This window comes from Salminus brasiliensis, chromosome 4 (assembly GCF_030463535.1).
Source record: "Salminus brasiliensis chromosome 4, fSalBra1.hap2, whole genome shotgun sequence".
NCBI lineage: Eukaryota > Metazoa > Chordata > Actinopteri > Characiformes > Bryconidae > Salminus > Salminus brasiliensis.
The window spans coordinates 41,225,551-41,239,472 of NC_132881.1; the positions used below are offsets into that span (position 1 = coordinate 41,225,551).

At 38.1% G+C, this 13,922-nt stretch overlaps 2 protein-coding genes across 2 annotated transcripts; both read right to left on the bottom strand.

Moving 5' to 3' along the window:
- Positions 1-356: 356 nt before the first annotated feature.
- On the bottom strand, positions 357-4,653 carry tmem109 (transmembrane protein 109). Its single transcript, XM_072677094.1, has 3 exons — positions 4,164-4,653; positions 3,991-4,093; positions 357-3,053 (listed from the first exon to the last, which is right to left on the bottom strand). Exons 1-3 carry the CDS (start codon positions 4,359-4,361, stop codon positions 2,689-2,691), a joined length of 666 nt encoding a protein of 221 aa, XP_072533195.1. The 5' UTR covers positions 4,362-4,653; the 3' UTR covers positions 357-2,688.
- Positions 4,654-7,056: 2,403 nt separating this feature from the next.
- LOC140554951 (L-asparaginase) lies at positions 7,057-13,852 on the bottom strand. The gene is made up of 4 exons (XM_072678498.1): positions 10,526-13,852; positions 8,072-8,155; positions 7,785-7,947; positions 7,057-7,229 (listed from the first exon to the last, which is right to left on the bottom strand). The coding sequence occupies exons 1-4, from the start codon at positions 10,684-10,686 to the stop codon at positions 7,191-7,193; spliced, it is 447 nt and encodes a 148-aa protein (XP_072534599.1). The 5' UTR covers positions 10,687-13,852; the 3' UTR covers positions 7,057-7,190.
- Between the last annotated feature and the right edge of the window lie 70 nt (positions 13,853-13,922).

A 13,922-nucleotide genomic window follows, 5' to 3' on the forward strand; every position in this document is an offset into this window, starting at 1 on the left:
AATAGATCTTTGAAATAGAGTTAAATTGGTCCTCTTTCCACATTCCCATAACCTATAAATACGCTGGAGACAAAGAATGAAGAGAAATACTGGTAACGCTTCATATGAAGTCTACTGTCATAAGGATTTCATTACACATGATTACATTTAAATTACATTAAACAGTGTATTTATAAACAAATACTTGACTATGTATGCACAGCCTATACCAGTAATTGCAGGATGGCATAAAATACATTATATAGTACTGTTCTTAATGCTATATGACACCTACATAAACCTGTCTCAATATAAATGTACATAAACATGTAGAAATGCTTAAAAACTGTCAGAAAAGTGGTCATAAAGGGTGTTTTATTTGTCAGTTGAAATGACAAGCTGACATTATACACTTATGTCAAGTGACAGATTAAATAATTAAACCCACATAATAATAATGTTCCAAATGCAATAATACTGTATATACAGTATCCCATTTTCTGTAGCTCCCTGAAGCCTTGTGTATGATCTCTGACATGCTGCAACATTCATTTGTCAGGTATTCACTCCATAACCATCATTATATATTTCAGTAACTTCAGTGCGACAGTAGCTGTTCTGCCCATATCAGTTTTCATTTTAGACATACAATTAACCAAAGTTTAACCAGACTAAGAATCAATTAATTATTCTCTATTGGTCCATGAATTAATTATTCATGGACCAATAGAAATATTGTCATTAACTTCCATTCACATCCTTCATTTTTGTCTTCTCACCATTTTGAAGATTCATCTTTCAATCCCACAGATACCAATTGAGGGGCTAGGTGCACTAATCTTTCCAGGCAACCTTGGGAATGCATAATTATGGGCTTCTCTATTGTTCCTGATTGACTCTCAAAATAAAAGGTGCTTTCTGGAATCAACCACACTTCAAGCCCCCAGCTGAGAGAGCATGTGGAACTTGCCGATACCATTATATGGCCTATTGAGTTTTCAAACTTTATACTTATAATCTTGAATTGGTGTTTAGTCTAAACAGCCTGCGTTGAGACCCAACTTTGCCACATTAAACACATAAGAACGTCTTTTATTTCCCTTTCTGGCATTACAGTTATAAAAAAAATACATTACAGAGGTTCAAGACAATACAACCATTAAACCGTAAATGTATATGCTGTTCAAAACAATGATAAAAAAGTGTGTTTTAGGGCTGCTTTAGAGGACATCCATTTAACACAAGAAGTACTGTGTAAACCCAGCTTAGCTGCCATACTTTACTGTGCGTCTTTCTACTTAGAGGAATTCTGCAGATTTTTCAACATTTCTGTGCTTGAATTAAAGTCAACATAAACTGGAAGAAACAAAACACATCTTCCTTCTATACTGTGAAATATTTCTAAATGTAACAGACGTATGTAGGTAGGACTTCTGAGCTAGATGAGAGTTTTCTCTCACTAATGAACGGAGGTAAAAAAAAATTTTTATTAATTATTGGTTAATATTATTCTTCCCTGTAAGTTGGTGCATTATGACGTTATAAAAAAAATCAGAGCAGATTTACAAGGACAGCAAATTGTAAGTAACCTTTTTACCTCAAGATTAAAGGAAGAGAGTTTTGTCTTTGAAATGATAAATGAGGAACTGTGCATAAACTTATATACAAAGAGGTACATTATTAAGGAACCAGACATGTGACCTCTAAAAGCTAAAGATTTGGCCCAAAATGTACACCATAGTTATATACGTATTGGGACACCTGCTCATTCATTGCTTCTTCTAAAATCAGGGGTATTAAAGAGAGTTTGTTGGAGTAACTGTCTCTATTGTCCAGGGAAGGCTTTCTGCTAGATTGTGGAGCACTGCTGTGATGATCTGATTGCATTCAGAGACAAGAGCCTTAGTGTGGTCATGATGTTGGATGATCACCACCCCACCTCATCACAAAAGTACCGGAGGGATCACCCAGCTCCACAGCTCAATGGTGGGCGCTTTATACCCCTCTAGCCCACACCCGGCATGAGGCCTGGGGCCTATAGGTTCATATGTATCTTCTCCGGAGAGTCCTATTATATTGGAAGTACTTCTCTACAGCAAATAGACAAGCTGCATGTGTGCATTTGCACATCTGTGTCAGCAATGGGTGCTGACACTGATGTGCAAATGGACACATGCATATGTAAACACAAACATATGGACATATATGGTGTTTTCAAAAAACATGTAGGATCACTGGTCTATTTACACAGTCAATAAAATGGCTGTATTTGTGTTGTAGAAATTAGCACAAAAGTCCAGGACTCTGTATGATGTGCCACCTCACACCAAAACTCTCTCAACTATTAAAAAATCGGTGGAATTCCTCTTTAAATAAATTCCTAAATTACCTCAGGAAACAAGCTGTTCCGTACCCAATTAAAGCTTTTAGAATATAGTAGGAAAAAAACCCAGCAGAACATTTACATGAGACATAAATAATAACAAAAAACAAAGAGAAAAAGAAAAGCTCACAAACACATTTCCTTTCACCAGACAAGGACTCCACCTATTTTGAGGATGAGTCTTTGAAAAAACAACAAAGCGTAGAGTCCTCAGGTCAGGGCTTCGGATATAATTCAGGCATCATGACCCACAAACTACACACAGATCAACTGCCTAAGCCACTGCCTCTCAGTAACATGTCAGTTAGTTCTTGGTTTAGTACCCCTCACTCTTCTTTGCTCTTCTTCTCCAACTCTCTTAGCCGTCTCTCCAGCACCTTGACTTTCGCTTCCATGTGGGCATTGCCATCACCCCTGAATGGTGACGGCCCGATGCCCAGCAGGACGCAGGCAAGCACCAAGCCAGCCAGTCTCATTGCTGTGGTTTCAGCCGTGGCTCCAGTATCGCTCAGAATCAGGCCGAACATGGCAATGGCAAAGGTGATCTTTAGCAACCACAACGTACGGCGCAGAATACCTGCCACAAAGCATGCTGCCAAAGACAGAATCCAGTAGGCAAGCAGAGCCAACAGGGCCCACTTAGTCACAAACACAACACCTTCTGGAGTGATGCGCTTTACAGGTAGGCTGGCTTAAAGGAGGAGGGAAAAAGGGAAATGCAGATCAGCATCGACTCTATGAAGCATACACTCAATAATTACTCAGTGTGGACGAGTCATTCGGTTTATAAAGGACTCGTGATCAGGGTCCGACTCATTATCTGTTAGGGTAAAACATTTTGGCTAATTAAAACAAAAATCACCCAAAACTATTTGATATTTATAATCAATATTTAAATGTATACTGTAATAGTTTTAGGGCTTTAATGACCAAAATGCACAGTTTTGAGGATCCAGTGGCCAAAGGTCAAAAAGGTATCGGAAAAATTGTTTACCACAGGGCTCAAAGGAGGCGTTTTCTAATATCCAGGTCATTTTTGCCCCACTTTCATTTACACTTTTCACTAAAATACATCCTCTGTGTCCCCAGATGAGTTAAGAACATCTTTTTGCTTCTTCTGTAAAGTCATCACTTCGGCGTTTGTCACTGGACCACAACAATATGCGTATTACAGTTTTTTGGTGTCAGGACACTCATGTCTTGCAGTATTTTAACTGAAGGGTGTCTTTGGACTCGAATTACATCGCGTCACTGTCATTTTGGAGCATTTCTATTGGCCCATCCATCCATCCATCAGGAAATGGCACAGTGTGGCAGCAATGGCCAGTATCCAATTATGTAAAGGTGAAAAACAAGGGAAGTCTTTCAGCCTTCTTGTTTCCTATTGGTTCACATCTCTTTTTTTTTAATAAGCAAATTTTACTTGCATTTGGTCTGTGATTACATCTTTCTCTTCATTATTATTTTCACCAATACTGATAAAGCTGTGTGTGACCAATATTAGCAGCTTTTCAATATATCAGCCAAGCCCTAGTTTTTATAGTTTTTTTTTTTGTTTGTTTTTTTCATGACAAAATGTCTATAAATGTCTCTCTGTGACATTTATAGTATCAATACTGTAGATTTACCAGTGATTCCAGCAGCTCCCAGCAGCTCTGAGACATACCCAGCCAGGGTGTTGAGACCAGCAGCAGCAGCCTCGGAGGTCCACGTTGTGAGCTGCCCCACAGTCTGGAAAACAGCACAGGCACAGTCAAAAAGTCACTTTGCGGCTTCGTTAAGAGGCTAAAGCTGAACCAACCTTAAGCCCTGAATCCACGGACTGCCTGCCGAACAGAGAGACCAGGAAACCGTGTCCGTCCTCACACAAACTCGTGGAAACGGACTGAAGAGTTTGCCACACCGTCGAGGCTCCGGACGGAGTTTCTGACCCGGAGGACTGACTTAAACATGCGGGCACGGACAGAACCAGCGTTACCAGAACAAACAGCCCCGGCATTTTAACCCACTATAACTACAAACGTACTAATCGTAAATAATCGTAATTAATAAAATCCAGCAGCTTCACTAGCAGGAAGGGAAAGCAGGGACTCGACAGAAGCCTGGAAAAGCGTGCGAGTCGAGGTGGGGTCAGTGAGGAGTTCGGGGCAGGGCTTCAGCTCACCTCCTCAGTTTAAACCAGGATTAAATATTTTAAAAGGTTTAAGACTTGAGTTAAAAGTGGAACATGTGGAGAAGTCATTGGAAACGTCGCTGTGTTAAAACTGCAGTTAGAAACATGTCAAACCGGTCAAACTGTTTGGAAGCGTTTTGAAGTTCAGCTGTTTGGCCGCTAGAGGGAGACCTCCCACTTCAGTCCGTTTTCATAATAAAAGTCCTTACTTTTGCCACATTTATTTTTAATTTATTTTTATAAATGGTAAAAGTCATCGTGAAAATGACTGACAATTAAATAGAAAACAAAAACGTCATATTGAAAAATAAAGCAGACATTAAAATGGTAAAAAAAAAAACATGCCAAACATGTCAAAATAATAAATTAAAATATATATAGTTCAATAAAATAGAAGATTATTTAGAATATTTTACTTTATAACTTGAAAAAGTCATTTTTTAAATTACTGACAATTCAATAAAAAAACCTTTTTTTAATTTTCTTGTTTTGCCATATGTTTTTTTTAATGATGTAGTGTGAATTAACTGACAGTTAAAAAGTAACATGCATGTCATACATTAATTAAATTCTCATTTTTCTATAATTTGTTTTCTAATGGTGTAAGACCTAACCATAAACAGGGGGGGAAACAATATATATATATATATATATTTTTTTATTATTATTATTATTTATATTATTATTATTTATTTTTTACCTATTACTATCAAAGATACAAATGTGGATTTAATTATATATATATATATATATATTTCATAGTCATAAATAGATCACATATGCATGCACTACTTTGCCTGAAGAATAACAAAGAAAACACTTTTACTGCAAGGCCTTAAACTAGGGGTGTCCAATCTAATCTGTACTGGGCTGGGTGGCTACAGGGTTTGCTTCTAAATAAACTGGAGCGCTGGTTTCATTTGGCTTTAGTCCAGAAGCAGTTGGTCAGCTGTGCTCCTCGTTCCTGTTTGGAATGAACACCAGCAGCCACACTGGCCCAGTGTAGATAAGATTGGACACCCCTAGTTTAAGGCCTCGCAGCAAAAGGGTTTTCTTTGCTTTTTGTTATTCTTCAGGGAAAGCAGGGCATGCATATGTGATCTATTTATAAATATGAATTAAGTATAAAATAAAAATAATTACATATACTTTCAATCTCAAGATTGGAAACAAACAAACAACTAAAATAATAACAATAAACGGATTTGTGAAATAACTGATGTTTGGAAACATGCCTGAAATCCTTCCTCTTCCCAAACTAACATCCTTTAAAATGCTATCTCTAGGAATTCCTACCTCTCTGGACCTTTAATAATGCAGTTTCTGCCAAATTTCTCAGAGTCCCCTCTCACATTATCAGATGCTGATGATGTGGTCATCTCACAAAACCTTTTAGCTGTAGGTTTAAATATATGTCTGCAGTACTTTCCTTCACTGTGCTGTTTATACTTAATGCTGACTCCTTCCATTTTTAGGAAGTTCATACTAACAGATTCAAACAAGGTTGTGCTGATCAGCAGTCAGTGATCCCAGGTCTTCTATGGATCTCCTGGGCTGAATTTGCTTTCCTTGCATATACTTGCTTTCCGTGCTACATACACTTATTTAGCCTGCACACACACACACCATTATTCTTAGATAGAGACATAACTCAACTTGCAGATCTTTGGGTTTTTAGGTGCATGTTCTCCCTGTGCACTGATGCACATTTTACCAGCAGATGTCACCAAATCTTGCACCAGTTTTATCTCCCAGCCAGGCATGCTGACCAAATCCAGTGTTGTGTTTGTGGTTGAATCTCTCTAATACCTCTGTTGTCTGTGTCATTCAATATATCAGAGTAATGTGACTATCCTATTCATGGTCTGATAAGTTATGCTTATACTGAGTCGGAAAACAAGAGTAAAGTCCCTGTAGAGGAGAATTAAACTATTGAAAATAGACCTTCTACTACACCTGCAGGGACTGAGTGCATGTGTGCCAATAATACACAAACTCATCCTCCAGACCAGTGAGTCTAGTCTTTGTATTTTAATGAATTCCAGCTTGAAGCATAACCTGTATTTAGCATTTGTGTCAGTCATTTAAGACAGCACATGTCTATTGGCCTGTTTGGAACACATGTACAGTCCTCAGAGAGACTGTTAGAGCATGCATACACTATCCAGAAGCTGAGGAGCAGTGGAACTGCTGGAGTTCTCTGGAATGATGGTGCTCCATCCAATACTTGTGGGATGGGTTGAGAAGTTGGGGGGTGAGGTGAGGTGGAGATCATCCAACATCATGACATCACTAACGCTCTTTGTCAATGAATGCAATCACAGCAGTGCTCCAAAACCTAGTAGAAAGCCTTCTTCACTGGACAGTAAAGACAGTTACTCCAACAAAAACAGGGTAAACTTTTTTATCCTTGATTTTAGAAGAAACAACGAATGAGTGGCTGTCCCAAAACATTTGTCCATATAGTGTATCTTCTATTATTCATTTGTTTTGAGAAAAAATGCCAACAACATTTTGTTCTTTCACAATTTATTATAACCTGAATTTTAATACAACATACAGTACACGACAGGCCATTAGACACAACTGTTTTCTGTAATTGCTAGAAATCAAATGATATATGTGTGAACTGAGGGTGAAATAATGGCTGTCTCTTTATATACCAGGTCCAGTGCTGCCAGTCCCCTTAGCTTCCTGTGAAAGAGAGAGAGAGCAGGCATGAGCCCAAGTCAGATGTTTTAATTTTTACTATTTTTATTCTTATTTATTTATTTATGTATTATTTTTTCATTTTATGAAAACAAATTTATCTCATTAACTGATGCACACTGGATTTATTACACCTTTCTGAGTAAACTCTGGAGACTGTTGTGTTGAAAATTCCAGATCAGCAGTTCAACATTCACAACACTCTTAAAATCACACTGTGTCCCCATTCTAAACATACATTTGAACAAATCAGCATGATATTATGCATTGCACTGCTGCCATGTTGGCTGATTAGAAAACTGCCTCCACTGTTTTACAGCGCTATACCTTTGGACACTTCCGTAGGTTGCAGTGGCTAAAAAAATTACATAGTTTAAGAATTGGGACGTCTGAAAACTTCATTTTGGCGTTATCTAAATTGTACAAAATCTTAACATTGCTCAAGAAGAAACCCTTCCACCATCAGAGAGACCAAAACTAAGTGAATTCCCTGAAAACCCTCTCTATTCTGATCAGTTAAAGACAAGATAAAAGGCTCACCAGGGGTTTTGCCCCATACTTCAGTAGTCTGTGAACCATGGCTTCATCTTTCAGTCTGACAGCATGGTGCATGGCATTGTGGCCATTGTAGTCCTTACTGTTCATGTCCACTCCGGACAAGTACCAGGCATGTAGCAAATCATAATCTTTCTTTGTAACTGCCCTGTGGGATAGAGGTGAGAGCGGTTTATCAGACGGTAATGAAGCTGCAGTGAAATTTAGAAATTTAGAAAAAAGAGACCCACACAGCAAATCCACTATCCTGGACAGAAGAGAAGACGACTTACTGGATTATTTCAATGGCAACCTTCACTGACTGCATTTTCACAGTGCTACCTTTCATGCGCAGGAACTTGACAACATCACAGTGTCTGGGGTTTAAAAAAAAATAAAATAAAGATATGTTTATTAGATACTTTGAATTCTTATTTTACTTTACAAAATGAAATATTGCTTTAGACTGTTATATTTTCTTTGCTCTCTGGTTTCGAGAGGGCTTACCATGGTACCACATGTTTGATTTAAGCAGTAACTAATAATAAAAATGAGGAAAAATAAAATAAAATTGGTAAAAGAAAGTTAAATGAACTAAAATTGATCAAAATAATATATAATGTTAACTAAAATCTAATAAAGCAGTCGCAGGCTGTGTGGAGGTGGTTAGAGCTTGCTGGTGCACAGTGGCTACACAATACTGTGACAAAAATGTACATTCCTTTTTCTCAAAAAAAAAATCTTATTTTTCAGTTTAATTAACTTTTTTTTTCTATTAGTCGTTTCAAATGTCAAATAAATCTAATAAGCAACAAAATATTTTAAATGAGCCATCAATTAGCTCGTTCTGAAGGCAGGACTAAAGCTAAGAAGGTACAAGAAACACAACATTCATTGCTCCATGTTTAAAACTAAGACAGAATGGGTAGGACCTCATGTTTGCTTGTAGAAGCACAGGACACACGTTACTAAATAAAACTCTTCACTGATGTGTAGATATGCTAATGAGCGATGTCTACTTATTAGTAAAATTAGCATACACAACTGAATCCTTACACAACTTTGATTCAACTCTAACACTTTTGAATGCTTTAAACAGTTCTTTGAGCGATGCCATACTAGAACCCCTTTCCGTGAAGAACAATTTTTGTAAATGAGCTGTGTGAGGAACCTTAAAATTGGTAAAGAGACTTCACATCAAATGAAGGTTCTTTTAACCTTTAAAACTCATGTACTTCTTTTACTGACGTGATTCTTTCCGGAACCAAAAGTGGTTCTTCTATGGCACTGATCAAAGAACCATTTGACCTTCAGTTCTAAAAGTGTAAATGCACTTTCTTGCTGCATGACTCAGGATTCTGTTTGGAGACTTTTTGCCCTTTGTATTTTTGATGATGGAGTCATGAATGTTAGATCAGGCCCACAGATCCTGGGGGAGGTTTTTGTCTCCTTGTGGATAGTATTACTACTTGCTTTGAAAAGATTCTGGCAGAACAAAGTGGAGGATTCTTTATTTTCCCAAACCTAAGACAACACTGAATGTGGATCAAATAATGGTCTGGCTATACTTCTTCAGACTAAGCAGCGTTAACAAAGTAATGCCCTTTACAACTTTCTTCACACTTCTTTGAATTAAGTCAGTTTAAACTGAGTCTGGGAATGCTGGATCAGTGGAATCAGTGAACTGAGCTCTGCTGTAGCTCTGCAGTAGTGCACCCCTCCCTCTCCATGCTTACTCAACTAAATCCATCAAAGAAAGGCAATGTGACTACAAGTATTTATTGCACCACTGCACAACAACAACTGATTTCTCTAATGAGCTGAGCCTGACAGAAAAGAAAAAGGAACCTAACGAATGAAAACACTGCTGTGGATCAGGTGCCAAAAACCAAGATCAGGGCTTCTCCGATAAAGACCTGCTACAAGTGGTATAAGCAGCTGTTTAGAGCCCCCAAGCCTTAAGGGGTCCAGTGAGTTTGTGTGATTATGATGCTGCTGCTAATTATTATTATTATTATTATTATTATTATTGTGTGTCAGCCAGAATACTGGCAGTGGTTTCTATTGTACATCTTATCCATATAGGATCTAAATGATTTAGAATTAATTTCCTTTTCAATTATTATTTTAACTTGTATCTTAATGTATTTGTTCCTGTTATTTTTCCTAGATGTGTATTTTAGTTGTTTCTGGAATTTCTGCCCATTCTTCTTTGTAAACAACTTTAGCTCTGTAAAATACTTGGCCTGTCTTCTGAGGTCTATCCACAAACTTTTGATGATGTTTACTTCAGGGGACTGTGAAGGCCATGGAAAAATCTTAAGTTTGCACATTTGGAAGTAGTCCATAATGGATTTTAGGTGTGTTTAGGATCATTATCCTGCTGTAGAAGCTACCATATTTTTATCTTAAGCTTTTCTACCGATGGTGTAATATTTGCTGGTTTGTAACTAAATCCATTCTTCCCTCTACCAGTGAAATGTTCCCTGTGCCACTGGCTGCAACACAAGCCCAAAGCATGACAGATCCACCCCAATGGTTAACAGTTGGAGAGATGTTCTTTCCATTAAATTCTACACCCTTTTTTCTCTGTGCTCCTTTGATAACTTTCTATGTCAAATTTTGTGGTCTTGACATTTGGAAGGTTTGCATCGGAAGACACTGGATGTATCTTCCAGAAATGTCATACCAGGTGTGACCAAATTTTTGCATGCCACTGTATGTGTGATCAAACTAAAAAAATGCACCTGTTTTTGATGGCCAGTTGAAGGGGAGTGTTTCCAAAGCGGTTCTCCATCTGAAAGGAGGCTCCATGGGCCAGCAGGAACTTCACCATGTCTATTTTACCCAGCTCGCAGGCTTTATGTAGGGGGTTGGTGTCATCAAAGTCTCCATTGTTGACATCCATCTCAGCAGGACGGGGGAAAAATATTTTAGGAGAATTTATACAGTGATTATTCTTACTAAACACTATATGTCCAAATGTTTGTGGACACCCCTTCTAAGGAATGCATTCTGCTTCTTTAAGTTGCACCTCTTGCTGACATGGATGTGCATATAAATGCACACACAGCTTGTCTAGTCCCTGTAGACAGACCTATCAAACATAGATAAACATATTGGCACCATGCCTAGAGAGGTACAAAGCCCCAAGCACTGAGCTGTGGAGCAGTGAAACAGTGTTCTCTGGAATTTTGGTCCTCCATCCAATACTTTGGGGATGAGTTGGGGATGAGATGAGGTGGTGATCACCCAACATCCTGACCTCATAAACACTCTTGTTGCTGAATGCAATCAAATCCTCATAGCAATGCTCTAGAATCTAGCAAAAGTTTTTCCTGGGACAGAAGAGACAGTTAATCCAACAAAAGCTGGATAAACTCTTTTTTTAATATCCTTGATTTCAGATGAAATAATGAATGATCCGGTCGCCCAATACTTTGGTCCATATAGTCAATCTTTTTAATGATGACCAGTACAGACCAGTAATCATAATTTAGGTACCTTAAGCAGGAACTGCTGCAGTGAGAGGAAGTCACCAGTCTCCACAGCCCTACAAGCAAAACAGGGCACAATATCTCCAATGGACCCTTTCCGCTCCTAAAAAGATAAGGAGGTCACAGACCCTGACTGCAGAACAGGACTACTGATGTGCTCAATTCACAGCTGCTGTAAACACTGCATCAAAATCTGTGTAGATCAATTTCATAGATTTCATTCAGAAAACAGCACCACAATGGATCAAATATTCAAAGGAATAACTAAGTTCTTATTTTGCTGTACTTTCAAGGATGAAAGGGTAAAACTAAGAGCCGGCTGTATTCCCCATCTATATTCATCTTCTCAAGAGTGAAACTCGATGTCTGCAAACAAGCCCACTCCTACCTCCAGGTTTTTGTTTGAAATCCAGGGCAGCTCCAGTGATTTACCCAGCCAGCGCAAAAACGTCCTGTCGCGAATCACGACTCTTCTAAATACATTGGACTTGAAAGTCTGGCCTGCACTTGATGACATCTCCATTACTGATACTAGAAGACAGAGACAGTACCAGGACATACCACAGGCTATATTTCTTCTAAAGTAGTCAGTTAAGAACTATAATACTGAAAGACACGTTTCCACCTCTCATATATAACCGACAGCAGTACTGATTGGATTTCCAGTCACAAGCTTTCTGGATATAAAGAGGCAATTATGTTATTTTGATTTATTTGTTTGTGGAACAGCTTCCAGATTCAAATTATGGCAAAAAGTTCAAACATGGAGCTAAAAGGGTTTGGCTGAAAGCAAGGATATATATATATATATTTTTTTTTATTATTATTATTATATTATATTCATCAGCTCATGGAGCTATTTGTTTGTTGTATAACAACTTTAAGCCAATCTACATAGAGCAGCCATACAGTACCACAGCAGCTCATCTGAATACTGTTAGCTATGCTAATGAAATAATGACTTTTAAAATAACACTATAGACAAAAGTATTGGGATACTCATTCATTCAATCTTCCAAAATCAAGTTTTTTCAGCTTTTGTTGGAGTAACTGTCTCTACTGTCCAGGGAGCACTGCTGTGAGAATTTGATTGTATTCAATGACAAGAGCAATCACCACTCCATCTCATCCCAGAAGTATTGGATGGAGCACCAACTATATTTTATTGACAATAGTTCTCTGCAGGGACTAGACAGCTGTGTGTGTGCATTTGCACATCTGTGTCAGCAATGGGTGCAACATAAAGGGATGTCCACAAACATTGCTAGCTAGCTATATATTTGGACATACGTGCATTTAACCACCATGGACAGCAGAATAGGCTACAGAAAGGACTTTTATTTTGAAATATTTAGCTAATTAAAGCTAAAGGTGCACAACGTTTTGGGATATAGCTAGCTAACGTGCCCCTGCACCATCGACCTTTAGCTAATTAGCTAGCTAGCTAGCTATCACTAGCTACCTAGCTAGCAGTTACCTTTATTTAACGATGTAGCAGATATATAAAAGAAACCAACACTGTGGATGCTCAATTAGCTATAAACGTTATCCCGGCGAACATGAAACTGTTAAAACTGTTTATGGACCATTTGCATCTTACCTGTGTTGTCTAAGCTAGCACTGTTAGCTATAGCTTCCCATTCAAAACAACCGGGAGCCGCTAGCTCCCATAAGGATTGCAATGGTTGCTAAGCAACTGTTGGAGGCCATAATAATACAAACTAATAAAATTACTGTTTTAATTTATTAAATTAAACTAAATTATTTAAAATGATTCAACAGGCAAGTGTGATTGTACATGTAGAGAATTCGCGCAATTTAATTAGTTAATTAAAAATTAATTGAATTATAGCTAGCTAATAGGCTCCATCCCAAACCGCTCAGGACTGCACTACATGCTAGCTAGCTATGCTAAATAAAAGTGCCCTTTCACTTGACGCGCATTAATTAGAGTAGTGTTTAAAGTACAGGAGTGTGTGGTTTGGGACACAGCCGCAGGATACAGAGAGGGAGGGGAGTCGGTTATACACAGCTGTTCACAGCAGATGGGGACGTTACTTCACAGTGAAAGTAAACAGACACTGATTTCTGTATTATGTCAGCAGACAATTATTAATTTGTGAATAAACGATGTCAAATGCTTGATGTTGGTAGTACAAGTCAAGACCATTATTCTTATAAAACCATTGTTTTGGCATTACTGTGAACATTCCCAAAAAATAATACTGACATATTCAGTCAAATATTTCATGAAACTAAACCACTTTGTAATTGGGTGTGTATATACACTAAAAAGTATTGGGACGTCTGCTCATCCAGTCTTCTGAAATCAAGAGGATTAAAAAGAGTGTATCCTGCTTTTGTTGGAGTAACTGTCTCTACTACCCAGGGCTGTCTCCTAGATTGTGGAGCACTGCTGTGAGGAGTGTGTTAGTGAAGTCAGGATGATGGATGCTCTCTCCACTTCATCCCCGACTCCCCAACTAACCCCCAAAGTTCTTTCAAAAGCTTAATTATGGATGCAAAAAAAAAAAAAAAGAGATGTTTGTGATATTTGTAAAACCTTAACATTGTTGGACAGGGATAGCATGAGTTCAGACCTGCTCAGGAGCACCACTGTGTGTAATAAACTGAGATGGGAAAATTA